Raw genomic sequence first — 13,958 nt, 5'->3', positions numbered from 1 at the left:
CTTCCGATAAGAGATGGTTCCCATCATTACTCCCTGCTGGTACCAGTCGGCCACTAACCAGGGCTGCAGAGCTGTTATGCAGGTCTGAGTCACTCTGATTTTCTGGCCGCCATACACCCAGGCTCGGCGAGGCGCTCGAGCGTTCAACCAGCGTTGGAGCGGGCGCATGCGCAGTAGGCCCAGCTGGAGCACCGCTGCAGCTGATGCCATACAGCCCAACATCCTTTGAAATGTTTTCAAAGGGAGAAAACTGCCCTTCTGGAAAGATGCGGCTAGGTGGCGAACACGGCGCGCGCGCTGTGTCGATAAACGAGCCGTCATGGTCACCGAGTCCAGTTCTATTCCTAAAAAGGAAATTGACTGGCTGGGCAGTAATGAGCTCTTGGTCCAGTTGACCGTGAGACCCAAGCTTTCCAGATGACTGAGAAGCACTGTTCTGTGAGATAGTAGTTCTGTCTCTGACTGTGCCAATATCAGCCAATCGTCCAGATAGTTCATTATGCGCAGCCCCTGACTTCTCAGGGGGGCGAGCGCCGCGTCCATGCACTTTGTAAATGTGCCAGGGACAGGCCGAACGGCAGGACGGTGTATTGATATGCCTGACCGTCGAAGGCGAATCTCAAAAATTGCCTGTGACGGGGTACTATCTGAATCTGAAAATAGGCATCCTTCAGATCTAGAGAAATAAACCAGTCCCTCGGGCGAACGTGCGCAAGGATTTTCCTGGCATTTTAAACGGTCTTTTTGCAAGCACTTTGTTCAAATATCTCAGATCTAGGATAGGTCTGAAGGCTCCGTCCTCCTTGGGTACGAGAAAATATCGGCTGTAAAAACCTGACTCGCTCAGAGAAGGCGGTACCTTTTCTATAGCCCCTTTGCACAGCAGCTTTGCTATTTCTGCGTGAAGTAGGTGTGCTACTTCCGCATTCACTATCGTCGCGGTCCGCGGTTGAAAGCGCGGGGGACGGCGAATGAATTGAAGTGTATAGCCCTGCTCTATTGTGCTCAACACCCATTCTGAAATCACTGGGATAGTTTCCCACGCAGCTATGTGAGCCGCTAGGGGGCGAATGGCCTCCGGGTTCAGACCGCCGCCATTTGCGGGCTTGTGAACCGGAGTGCGCGCGCTCTCGGTTCTGGGCAATGGCTGCTCGCTGACAGCCGAAACCGGCTGACTTATGTGAGATGTCCCGATCATAAGGGATGGGGAACATACTTTTACCACACTTTTACGCGCGAGCAGCGCTCTGGGCGGAAGAGCTCTCTGTAAGCGTGAGCGCGGGGACGCGGGCACGAGACTTACAACTGTATCTGACGCCTCGATCATAATAGATGGGGAGCGCTTTATTAACGCCCTGTGTTTTGTGATAACACTTAAACGCGTTTTAAGGTTTGGTTTAGCAAGCGTGAGCGCTCTCTGGCGGGCACGAGACTTACGTTCATAACCTGCTTCTTTGATCGTGTAACAGAGCGGGCAGATAGTGGGCACAGACCTGTGGACACATTTCTTACATTCAACACTCGAGCGGCTTTTCTGCGCTTTATGAGAGTGTGCTCTGTGAGTGACACGGGATTTGGAGTGCTTATGTGTAGGGGTGAACACTGGGGCGTGGGCACATTCACTACACTTAAAGGGTGAATAAAGGGTGAATAAACCGGCTCGTTGGCTGCTAGTTGAACCACTGCAGTAGCCTGTTCGAAGGGGACTGACAGGGAAATGAACTTTGACGGCGGTCCGGCCGCAGCGGGACACGCGCGTCTTTTCTCTCTCGCTGTCTTCGCGTGCTCGGATTTCAGCGTGATTCTTTGCCGAGGCCCTCTAGGGGGCGGCGGTCTGTGACGGCTGTCTGAGCGCGATCTAGGGCGGCCGCCCTGACGTTGCTGCGAAGGCTGTCTCTGGACGCTGGGTGCTGGTTCGCACAGGAGGCTGGCTTTGTCTCTCGCGAGAGCGGCCTGTGGCGGAACTCGAGCGTCGCGGCAGGAAGAGGTTCATGGCCTGCGTGGTCTTTTGCACCACAGAGAAGCGGTCAACAATCCCGTTCACCGCTGGGCCGAAGAGACCAGTGGGGGAAAGCGGCGCGTTCAGAAAGGTGGCTCGCTCAGTTTCCCTCATATCCGCAAGCGTTAACCAGAGGTGCCTCTCCGTCACGGTTAACGCGGCCATGGCTCGTCCGATGGCTTGGGCTGCGGCTTTGGTGGTGCGGAGAGAGAGATCCGTCGCGCTTCTCAAATCCGTAACCGCAGCTGGGTCCCGGCCCTTCTCATCCCATTCACGGAGGAGGTCGGCTTGCAGGATCTGAAGCACAGCCATCGAGTGTAGAGCAGACGCGGCCTGGCCGGAGGCGGCATAAGCGCGGCCGACCAAGGCGGAAGTGGCTCTGCAGGCTTTAGACGGGAGGGCTGACCGTGACCGCCATCTCACGGAGGGCGGGCAAAGGTGCGCTGCGACCGCCTCTTCCACAGGGGGAATCGCTGTGTACCCTTTCTCGGCGGCGCCGTCCACTCGGGAGAGTGACGCGGAGGCCTGTGACTGAAGTCTAGCTGAAAACGGTGTATTCCATGACTTCGTCAGCTCCGCATGAAGTTCCGGCAGGAATGGAGCGGGCCTAGTTTCTGAAACTGCGCGGCGGCGACTTTGAAGGAAGCAGCCGTCGAGCCTTTTCGGCGCGGGTTCCTTCGGCAGCGACCACTCGAGCCCGAGACGGTCAACAGCTTGCGTCAGCAGGTGCATAAGTTCCGCATCAGCTCAAGCGCGGGTACGGGTGGATTCCTGGATTGACGAGGTGGCGAAGTGAAGCGACCATTCCTCGCTGTCTGATGCCAGGATAGAGCAGCAGTCTCTTGTGACGTGTCCCTCGGACTCATCCTCCGAAGCAACGGCAGTGAGGCTCGCAAGCGGCAGCTGCGCGTCAGTGAGGAGAGGTGGGGAAGGCGAGAGCGAGGCTCGAGGGAGGTTCTCCGGCGAGCGCGTCGCTGTGGCCACAGGTTCCGGCTGTCTCAGGGAATGGCACTTCTTTCTGCGCGGTCCCACAGGGGGCGGAGTGACTGCTGTGGTGTTTAAAAATTTGAGTCGAGCCCGCAGGGTCGACAGTGGAAGCTCCTCACAGAGCTCGCAGCCCCCGGACGCGAGGGCGAGCTCTGTGTGTTCCAGGCCCAGGCAGAGAGCGCAGATCAGGTGGCGGTCTCCGGCGCTGAGCGGGGCTTTACACGAGCCACAGGAAGTGCGAGGTATCTTTAAAAACACGCTCGCTGCTCTTTTAGAATAATATGCAAAAAGGATACGTCGCCGGATAGCGTAGCTCGCACGGATGGCTGAAGGTGGCGAAGAAAGCCGGCTTCCTCAGCGCTGTCCTAGGCTGGCTGTTCGCTGTTCGACGGCGGCGGTGGCTTCTCCCAAATCCAGCGATGCGAAGAGCTCGCTGAAGAGTCGAAAAATCAGAGAATTCAGCCTACAGCCCCTATTTTATACGCTAAGCCACGCCTATCTGGCGGGCTGTGACGCTATAAAGGCGCGGGCGCCCTTCATTGGGCGTGACGTCACGCCGGGCTCACTGGTAGACTGCAGCAGTTGCCCGCAGGGCAGCCAATGAGCACGCGAGATGGCCTGCTCTAGGTCTGCTAGCTGCTGCACTGCGTTGACAAGGTATACAAAATTAAGGATAATTTTTTGGCTTCAGTATCTCGAAGATGAATCTTTCCCGTAGTGTAAGCTAAACTTACGCAATACGAGAGAACCTCTCGTAAGAGAACTGTTTATTTCGGACGTGTTTGACATAGAACCAGATGAGCTGAGCATGTTATGAAAGTACTTTTACTTTTAATATTTAAAGTACATTTACAGTTCATTTTACTTTTTACTTAAGTAGGGTTGTCATTGTGGTACTTTTACTTTTACTAAAGTAAATGTGTCACTAGTTATTTGTACTTTTACAAAAGTACTGAGGTTCAGTACTTCCTCCACCACTGTGCATACTAATAGTAGCAAGTAAATTATAGGTATTGGCTGCAAGTAGTATCCGGTAACAACTTCCATAAGTAAAGTTACATTCAGTAGTTTGGTGCTAATTTAAAAATACTGCTTAAGTAAATTGTGTTTTTGTGAAGTATCATTCAAAGCCTAATTGTGTACACTTACACCCCCCTTTATTTCTCCATGTTAAAATTATGCTTTAACTCTCAGTGACACTCTCTATAACTATTATCAGTTTAATTTTCATAAAAGTCAGTGAAGATCATGCTGATCCACGTTGATGACAGTGCAGTGTCTAACACCACTGCATTATTGGTACTTTAAGTACACAAAGAACAGCGATGTTAGCACTAGTTAATGTATTACTGAATGACCATAGTAGTTACCGAATGCATCAGTGAGAAAATGTAATTGATTTTCATTCTGATGTTTCTCTACAGAGGCCTCGATATGCTGAGCTGCGTCTCATCATGAATCAGATCCCTGATATCCAAGTTGATGCGCTGGAGCAGTTTGATCAGAAGGCCGTCCAACCCGCGGTATCAAAGGCAGAAGAGAAGAAAAAGAAAGAGCAATTTAAACGGCTCATTGCAGGCATTATTGGGGTATGGCCACTTTTAACATTATTAAACATAGGTACTGAATGTTAATTTTTTTTGTCATGGAATACACTTTTTTGCTCCCAAAGAATTTTTCAATATTAATTCAAGAGGTATATAATCTCTTGCCACTTTAATTATGACTATTGAAGTCATTTTCATTATGGCTATTGCAGACATGCTCAATTATATCCAAACTTAAATTAAACTTGTTTTAAATTAAAACTAAATTGTCTCTAAAATGAACGGAGGTAGCTGCAGACTGGATGTTCTACCTACTCATCTTTTTAAAGATGTTTTTCCTACTGTGAGTTCTAGCCTAACAGCTGTAATTAACAGTTCTCTAATGAACGGAGTGGTACCCAATAGTTTTAAATATGCAGTTCTTCATCCCTTGTTAAACAAAACCTAACTTGGATCATACAGTATATCACAACTATAGGCCAATTTCTAAATTGCCTTTTATTTCGCAAATTTTAGAGAAAGTGGTCTATTCAGTTATATTCATATCTGAATACTTATAATATTTTAGATGCATTCCATTCAGGCTTATGGACCTGTCATAGTACAGAATCGGCACTGCTCAAGGTCACTAATGATGAATTATTATCGTTGGACTCTGGATCACATGTTGTTCTGGTTTTATTTCGATCTGAGATCTCGCTGCCTTCGATACAATAGACCATGAAATTCTTCTCAATCGTCTGGAGTGTTGGGCTGGTGTGCAGGGTATAGCTCTTCAGTGGTTTGCTTCGTATTTAAAAGGCAGGACAGTTGCTGTGAATCTGGGAGACTTCTCTTCCACATTGGCCCCTTTAGTTTGTGGTGTCCCTCAGGGGTCGATTTTGGGACCGTTGCTGTTTGTTTTTTGGGGGGGGGGTTTATTATTTTTTTATGCCTTTATTCATCCCCACAGGGGAAATTCAGATGTCCAGCAGCATATAGTGTGTGTAGACTACCAACAAGCATTCTCACCGCAATACACTCATTAAAAACACAGATGATAACAGTTAAAAAGTTAAAAAAATCTACTATCATTAGTAGTAAATAATGCCCTTCACCCAGATCCATTATACAGTCTTATGGTGGCCGGAACAAATGACCTCCTATATCTCTCAGTCCTACAGCTCATGGAGAGGAATCGGTCACTGCGGCTGCTTTGCTGGGCAGCCACAGTATCATGCAGTGGGTGGCTCCTGTTAATAAGGATAGATTCCATCATGCTCCTCATTCTTCCCTCCACCAAATCTCCTACAGAGTCCACCCTCCACCCCAACACTGACACACACTTCTTAACAAATTTGTCAAGTCGGTTCCCCTCCCTGGCTGTCATACAGCTGCCCCAGCACACCACAGCAAAAAACACAGCACTGGCCACAACAGACTGATAGAAAAGGTACAGCATCTCATTACAGACTTTAAAGGATTTTAGCTTCCTGAGAAAAAAGACTCTGCTCTGACCCTTTCTGTATGCTGCATTAACATGTACTGACCAGTTCAGTTTATGATCCAGGTGGACTCCCAGATATGTGTAAGTCTGGACCACCTCAATACCCTCCCCCTCAATTACCACAGGCAGATGTTTTAACTTACGCCTCCCAAAGTCCACTATCATCTCCTTGGTTTTGGATGTGTTGAGGATGAGACCATTGCACCTGCTCCAGGTCACAAACTCCGAAATGACCCTCCTGTATTCCTCCTTGTCTCCTCCCCTTACACACGCCGCCACCACAGTGTCATCAGAATATTTCTGTATATGGCATGATGATGTTCTGTATGAAAAGTCTGATGTATATAGGGTGAAGAGGAAAGGGGATAGCACATTAACCTTGGGGGCCCCAATGCTTGTTTCCACAGTGTCTGACACCATGTTCCCCAGTCTGACATATTGTGGCCGCTCCGTGAGGTAACTGATGATCCACTTGATGAGAGCAGGCTCCATTCTCAAGTTTTCGAGTTTCTCTCTCAGAATCTGAGGCTGGATGGTATTAAATGCACTTGTAAAATCAAAAAACATCAGCCTCACATACCCTCCTGTCCCATCAAGCAAAGAGAGGGCTCGATGAAGCAAATAGAGGACAGCATCCTCCACTCCCATATTCGCTCGATAGGCAAACAGCATGGATATGCATTTGTATGCACTACATTTGGTATTTGTTCAAAGGTTACATGCAATTTGTAGGATGGTTTGTATTTATTTGTGAAATATTATCTAGGCTCATTTATTCATATTTGCAAAACACAATACATATTTGTTACTCCACTGCATTTTCGCAAAAATTGACCTTTGTACTTGAACATTGCTTTATGTTTGTTTGCGAGTCGATTTTTCCTTTGCAAAGCAGATCGAGTTTGTTTTGCGAGTCGATTTTTCCTTTGCAAAGCAGATCGAGTTTGTTTGCAAAATGCTGTATTTGTTTGTTTAATTATGGCACATAATTCGCTCCATAGAACTTGTCTGGTTCTTGTTGACTTCTGAGGATCTGTGTCGAAGGCGTCTAGTCTACGAAGTCCTGAGTAGGGAATGAGACACAACGTCAGTAGATGATGCTTTAGGAACATCCTCCAGGTGTGATGATTTTCTGAAGCTGGTATAGAACAATGTCAGTTAATTTGCTAATGGCGCTAACACTAACTTCTGAGACACCATGTCATCAGAGAACCTATATAACCGAGATGTTTCCTTTCATGGGTTCAGTCAACGCTGCATCAGGAGTCACACATCCAAATTATAAAACCTGATAAAAGTGTGTGAAGATGCCCATCCTGCCGCCACACAAATATTTTCCAAAGTTGTACACTTAAATAACGCCTGTGAGGAAGCTAGAAGATTGAGCCTGAACACCAAGATGCAAAGTTCAGATGCCTCAAGAGAAACCACATCCTTTGTTTTGTAGCCGGAACACCTTATTTACAACCACCAAAATAAACAAACAACTGATCTGATTTAAAGTGCCCCTATTAGCCTATGCTATTTTAAAGTTTCCTAGTGTTGTTTTGGAGTCTCCTACCACAGGTTTACATGCATAAAAGATAAAAAAACGGTTTCATTTTCTCAGAATATACATTTGCACAACACCACATTTTCAATGATTCTCAAACGACTCGTCAGATGAATCAATCTTTCTAAATCCCTCCTGTCCGCAAGCTACTCTGCTCTGATTGGCCAGACAGCTTGGTCTACCGCACACAGCACGAGTCGAAAACAAAACCGCCCATTGCCATAACAACGTCAGCTCTGCGTGTCCTGAGACTTCCTACACCGTAAACTAAACATAGTAACGAACAATGACGTCGATTTTATCAATCTGAGCGCGAGTCCGATGATGAAACACTGGAAGAACTAATGTTAGTTATTCAACCCGAACCTCCATCGCAAGGACGACTCGAGCAGGACTCAGTGTTTCTCAGTGATGGACTACTCGGTTTGAGGTACATTATGAGATGTTGCAACTGTAATTTTCACCATCAACATTATCAAGTGCATGTCCATCAATTAAACAGATTACTCTACTTGTACTTATTTATTTATAGAGTATTTTTCTAATTTATTGCGGTGAACATGTGTAAACTGTATCAATAAAAGTGCATACATTAGCCGAGCTCTAGCGTGAATGACTGATGTAACACAAACGTTGGTAAAACAAATCTTGCTGCATGTTAATCTTTACTCAATGTAGTGACAACAACACAATCTGCATTAATAGACACAGTTTTAAGTAATAGTGGCCCACAACTGATTAGCAGAAGTATTTCAGTAAGACAGTAATAATGTGAGTTAACCAATTAGCAGGAGCCCAACACAATAAAAACTCAAAACTAAGTATTTTGAACACCGTCTTTCAAGAGCAAGCGGTTTTCGAATCCTGCATTGAACTCCGAGATTTGAGAAGCAGTCGTCAGTAAAATAAAGGGAACACAGCAAAAGTTTAGGATTATAATGCTGTGGTATCGTGGTAAAGATGAACTTTAACCACTGATTCTTCACATGCTCGTCCTTGGGCAGTGAAAAAAAAAAACTGGCTTTACCTTCACATTGTAGAGCACAGCGTCTTCTCGACATGATGCTGTCCATTATCCACAGGAATCAGCTGCCGGTTTGAGGTTCAAGTGTCCCTGGTGTCTGCACGCGCAATAAGTGGGCGGACAATATGCTAATGTTTTGTCTTGACGTCACAACGAAACGGCTTATGACTCGTTTGAAAAACGGTTCATTTCATCGACTCAGAGTCGACTCTTACTTTTGAAAGACAATAACTTTTTATACGGTGCACTTTCAGATTTAAAACTTTGCAATGTAGGGTGGAGGATACCCAGATCTTTCTCCTGTTTAATGGTTAGTTAGGGAGAGAGGGAAGTTATCTGTTTTGGTTTCGTTTACTTTCTGTTTTGGATTTATTTAATGTGTTCCTTTACTTGATATTATTCATTTCTTTTCTAGCTTCGGCTACATAAATAACCTCTACCTAAAAAGGGAATAACATTAACTTACCTATACAAAACAGCAAACAAAACAAAACAGATAACTGTATAATTTGGACGTGTGACTCCTGATGCAGTGTTGAGTGGACGGGGAACATCTTGGTTATATAGGTTCGCTGATGACATGGTGTCTGAGAAGGCGGTGTTAGCTCCATTAGCAAGTGAGCAAATCACGCCAAAAAAGCTCTGCAAAAAAACGCCCACTTCCATGAAGCACCACGAATGACATAATAAAGTTGATCTCCCTACGCTCTCGACATACTTAAATATTTTTAAAAAATGGGGAAAAAATGAAAGGATCACCTAATCATCCACATGGACCATTGGTGCTTGGACCCTGATGATGTTAACCTGTATCGCTCAGCCCTAATCATTCACACAGTTGAACTTAGAAATATGAAACCATGAAAACAAAATATGAAAGCTTTATTTTTTCAATACAAAATCGGTCTTACATTTGCATGAAAAAATGTCCTGGTCTGCTAAAATGATGTAATGTCTTTGATTTATTATATGCAATTTCATTTGATTTAAATGTTGACATTTAATTGTAAACCTTTAATTTGATTGGTCCATTTGTGTGTGTGCTGATAGAAACCCCTAGGACAGCAGTTCAAGAAGGAAGTACACATCCAAAACCTTCCATCTTTGTTTAAAAAGCCAAAACCTACGAAAGATATGCTGGAGAACACTGATGCTGCAGGTCTGATCGCTCTATTCTCTCCTGACCGTGACCATTGCTGAGGGAACACAGCTTTACAACACAATCACTCATTGAGCCTGTTGTGTGTAGTACATTATCCAGCCTGAAAGGCCTTTTTAAGGCATTAATGGTTTATTGAAATTGGGGTGTATGTACATTGTTTCTCTTTTTTTGTATAGATATGTAATGGATCTGTATAATTGTTTAAAGAATATTAAAATCTTTCTGTCAGAGTACCTCATTAAAAAACATTTTTTGAAAAATATTAAGTTTTGTTAATTATACGGCCATATCAAATTGTGTAAAAAGTATTCATTTATACTCCTCAGTTTTTAATAAATATATACCTGGACAGTTGTCGGTGATTGAAAGGACTTTTTCCTCAGTTGTGAAATGTAAAGTCTGCGTAAAATATTTTTTTAAAGTGACAAGCCTATATATTGTGGTAGAAATCGGTAAAGATTTCTAACACCTCCAATATTATCCTCAGGTGACTCCCACTCTGACCTTGTCGGTAACCCCTGACACCTAAGTATAACTAATCCCTAACTCGCCCCCTATGAACACTATCACTTGGGAATAAGGTCTCTAGTGTTCCACTAACCTGCTGCGTAACCAGACAGACTCAAGACAATACCTTCGAATATGCCTTAATCACGGCCTCGAGGATCTCAGACCAATTTCAGAGAGAATCCCACCAGCAAAAAGAATGCAACCGTTTTTATAGAATAGGAGCATGGCAAAGGTGACATGAAGAACCAATTATATTGTAGAAAAATCATGGAATCATATGTATAATTCAGAAAACCCTTTACTAGGTAAAAGCAAATCTAGATTTCTTGATTACTTCATCTTGTTATTCAAAGTCATGAGTTTATATACTTAGACAACTGTCTAGTGTTGAAAAATATTTTTTTAGTGTTGTAAAAAGTCGAAGCAGAGACCAGGAGACGTTGGGATATCTTTCAAGCAGAAGTTACTCTTTATTGAGAACTTGGTGTGCGTCGCTGTAGTCATCTAAGTCTAAGTCAGTAGCTCAGCATAGTAGAGCTTTTACCTTTCAAGGGGGAAAAGGTATTACATAGAGGTGAAATCATATTACATAGAGGTGGAGACAATCTGAACAAAGCTAATTACAAAAATAATTGTTGAAATGGGTTTGGAGAGGACGCTGGCGCACGTTTGGCTGCCGCTTCTCCTGATCTAGTTGTTTATTATTATTTTACTCTTATATTCTCCTGAATCACTTTAACTTCTCTGAGTCTTAACTTGCTGCTGGATTTGCACATACTTACCTCGTCTGAACCAGCGTTTTAAAGTGTCTCCCCTGGTCTGTCTGCTGCTGGTCTCATCTGTAGCCGTGTATCTCCTGCACTGTCCCTGCTGCCTGCCTACTGTTTGCGGCTGTCTCCGTGTAAGATCAGACGGGTCCTTGGTGTTGTCAAGCTCTGCATGTGTAATGGCTGTATTACAACTTTGAACGTCATCATGCGACTTCACTTAATCACCTGAATTATTGACATCTTTATTATATATGGAACCTGCGTTAAGCAGTGGACTGAACTTCTGGACATCACCATGCTGAGGTACTCTTTCTGAACTTTTATCTCTGGATCACCATGGCCGTCCAAATATCAGCGTTATAAAATCTCTGCGTTCCTTGCACCTCCTCCGGCTAGCTACATTCACAGAGGCTCTTGTCAGAGTCGTTCTGCTGCCGGTGCTGGAGTTACTGCGTTTTGGTCGAACAGCAGGCGCACGCTGCATCGTACTTCTGTACGCCGTGGAATCTGTCATGGAAATCTACGCTATCCAGAGGCTCTCTCTCAAAAGTTTGTGGTGAATGTGTTCTGCAGCACTATGCGGATTGCTCACTTTAACACGAGGTCAATAAACAAAACAACACTTATCACTGATACTATTCTCGATAAAAAAAAATCGACATTCTTTGTCTCAGTGGCACAAAGACGATGAATATTTTAATCTGAATATGTGTGCCCCACCTGGATATAAATACATTGAAGTGCCTCGAGCTTCTGGTAAAGGTGGTGGCCTGGTTGTAATATTTGGACCTACTGTATCAATTAATGTTATTGATGATCCTAGTGTTTCATCATTTGAAGAATGTCTGGTTTTTAAAATCAATGGTGTTTCACCTGTTCTTGTGCTTCTCATTTATCGCCCACCAAAACCAAATCCAGTATTTTTTCTCTGAGTTTATGGAGTTGTTGACACTTCTTAGTCCACTCTGTCCTGCTATGGTGTTGACTGGTGGTATCAATTTTCATATTGATAATCCTAATTGTGTTAATACTGTTACCTTTTTGGACATTTTGGATGGTTTTGATTTTACACAGCATGTTGCTTTTCCGACCCATAGGTTGGGCCATACATTGGATGTGGTTTGCTGTGCTGGTGTTGGTATTCAATCTCTGGATGGTATTGAAATGAGTATAAGTAACCATAGACTTATTACTTTTGACATGAATGTTATGTCTTCACGATCCATTTCTAAACGCATTATTAAATTTCGAAATATCAAGTACTTCACTCTCTTTTCGACTTCTCACTCTGGGCTTCCCATTACTTATTCAGTTGAACACTATAATTCCATGCTATCAGCACTTCTGGACGAGTATGCACCTGTGTGAGAACGGGTTGTTACATTTAGGAAACCCTGTCCATGGTATACTCCACAGAGTTACGTTTAATGAAAGCTGCTGGAAGGCTATTAGAACGGCAGTACAAAAAATCTGACCTGACGGTACATAGGCTTCTCTACACCCAACAACAGTCTGCTTACCATTCTGCTCTGAATACTGCACGGAATAACTACAGGTCCTTCTCAAAAAATTAGCATATTGTGATAAAGTTCATTATTTTCCATAATGTATTGATAAAAATTAAACTTTCATATATTTTAGATTCATTGCACACCAACTGAAATATTTCAGGTCTTTTATTGTTTTAATACTGATGATTTTTTGCATACAGCTCATGAAAACCCAAAATTCCTATCTAAAAAAATTAGCATATTTCATCCGACCAATAAAAGAAGTGTTTTTAATACAAAAAAAGTCAACCTTCAAATAATTATGTTCAGTTATGCACAATACTTGGTTGGGAATCCTTTTGCAGAAATGACTGCTTCAATGCGGCGTGGCATGGAGGCGATCAGCCTGTGCTGCTGTTGACAATCTTCTCAAACCAATTAAGGCCATTGTTCATTCCTCTGTTGACCAGTGTAATAAGTTTCTTCACTATTTCACTATCAGATCGAGGGGCTTATACAGCTCTTTCATTCAATAATTTAACTGCGTTCACACCAGACGTGAATTGAGCGTCAAATTCGCGCCTGCCGCGTAGTTATACGCGTGTACACTTTGAATCCATTCGCGCGTCAAGAGCGAAATTGACGCACGTAAAAAACAAAAGTTTGAAGCGAAATATACGCGCGTCAGAGGCGAAATCTGTTGGCGGCCATCTTTTTACAAGACGGCTAATGTTGATCGAGCATTCATTGAAAGAGTCACCGCTCTTCATTTGCTCTGGAGAGCAGAACAGCGGCGTAGGGATCATCATCACCGTATTTGGGTCCACCAGACCCTTCGGAGGTGAACCCAGTTTGGCGAATTTCACCATTTGCTCCAGGAGCTGCGCCTGGATGTCGGCCGCTTTCAGCGGTGCATCCGCCTGTCCCGCGCCCAGTTTGATGACCTGTTGTCCCGCATCGGAGCGAGGATCACCCTCACCCACCTAATCTGTAATTTATTTTTGTTTTGAAGATAAATGGAACCAGTCTAGGCTACTACAAAAGTGATTACACTGTCCTGTGATTATTTTTTCCCTCACACAACACTGTCCAGACACAAACTATTCTTGCACTAAAGTATGTTCGTTCTCTTTACATTAGATTTATAATGATGTTTCATATAATCTAGATTAGATATGGAATAAATAGCATACAAAATTAATGTCACATATATTAAAATCAAGTTTTTATGTGATAAAATATTTACTTCACCACGTGACCGCAGCAAGCTGGCTCCTGATTGGTTAACGCGGCGCGAATTGACGCAGAAGTTCAGAATTTTCAACTCGGGCGGCAGACGCGAATTCGCATCAAACACATGAATGCACAAAAAAGCACTTAAATAATTTGCGCGTAACGCGCCAGACGCTCAATTCGCGCTATGCGCCCAAC

General features: G+C 44.1%; 1 protein-coding gene across 2 annotated transcripts in view; it reads left to right on the top strand.

Moving 5' to 3' along the window:
* LOC143754769 (exportin-5-like) overlaps positions 1-13,454 on the top strand; it is a 91,522-nt gene extending 78,068 nt beyond the window's left edge. For both annotated transcript variants that reach the window (XM_077247063.1, XM_077247062.1), the window contains 2 exons: positions 4,411-4,575; positions 9,646-13,454. In XM_077247063.1, the coding sequence (XP_077103178.1) occupies positions 4,411-4,575; positions 9,646-9,795 (315 nt within the window). In that variant the 3' untranslated portion in view covers positions 9,796-13,454. The remainder of the gene's footprint in view (positions 1-4,410; positions 4,576-9,645) is intronic.
* Positions 13,455-13,958: the final 504 nt, after the last annotated feature.

Source organism: Siphateles boraxobius, unplaced genomic scaffold (assembly GCF_051911475.1).
Source record: "Siphateles boraxobius isolate OS27281-9 unplaced genomic scaffold, OSU_SipBor_1 104, whole genome shotgun sequence".
Taxonomy (NCBI): Eukaryota; Metazoa; Chordata; class Actinopteri; order Cypriniformes; family Leuciscidae; genus Siphateles; species Siphateles boraxobius.
Note: the sequence above shows the minus strand (reverse complement) of the source record. Positions and strands in the feature narration are given on the sequence as shown.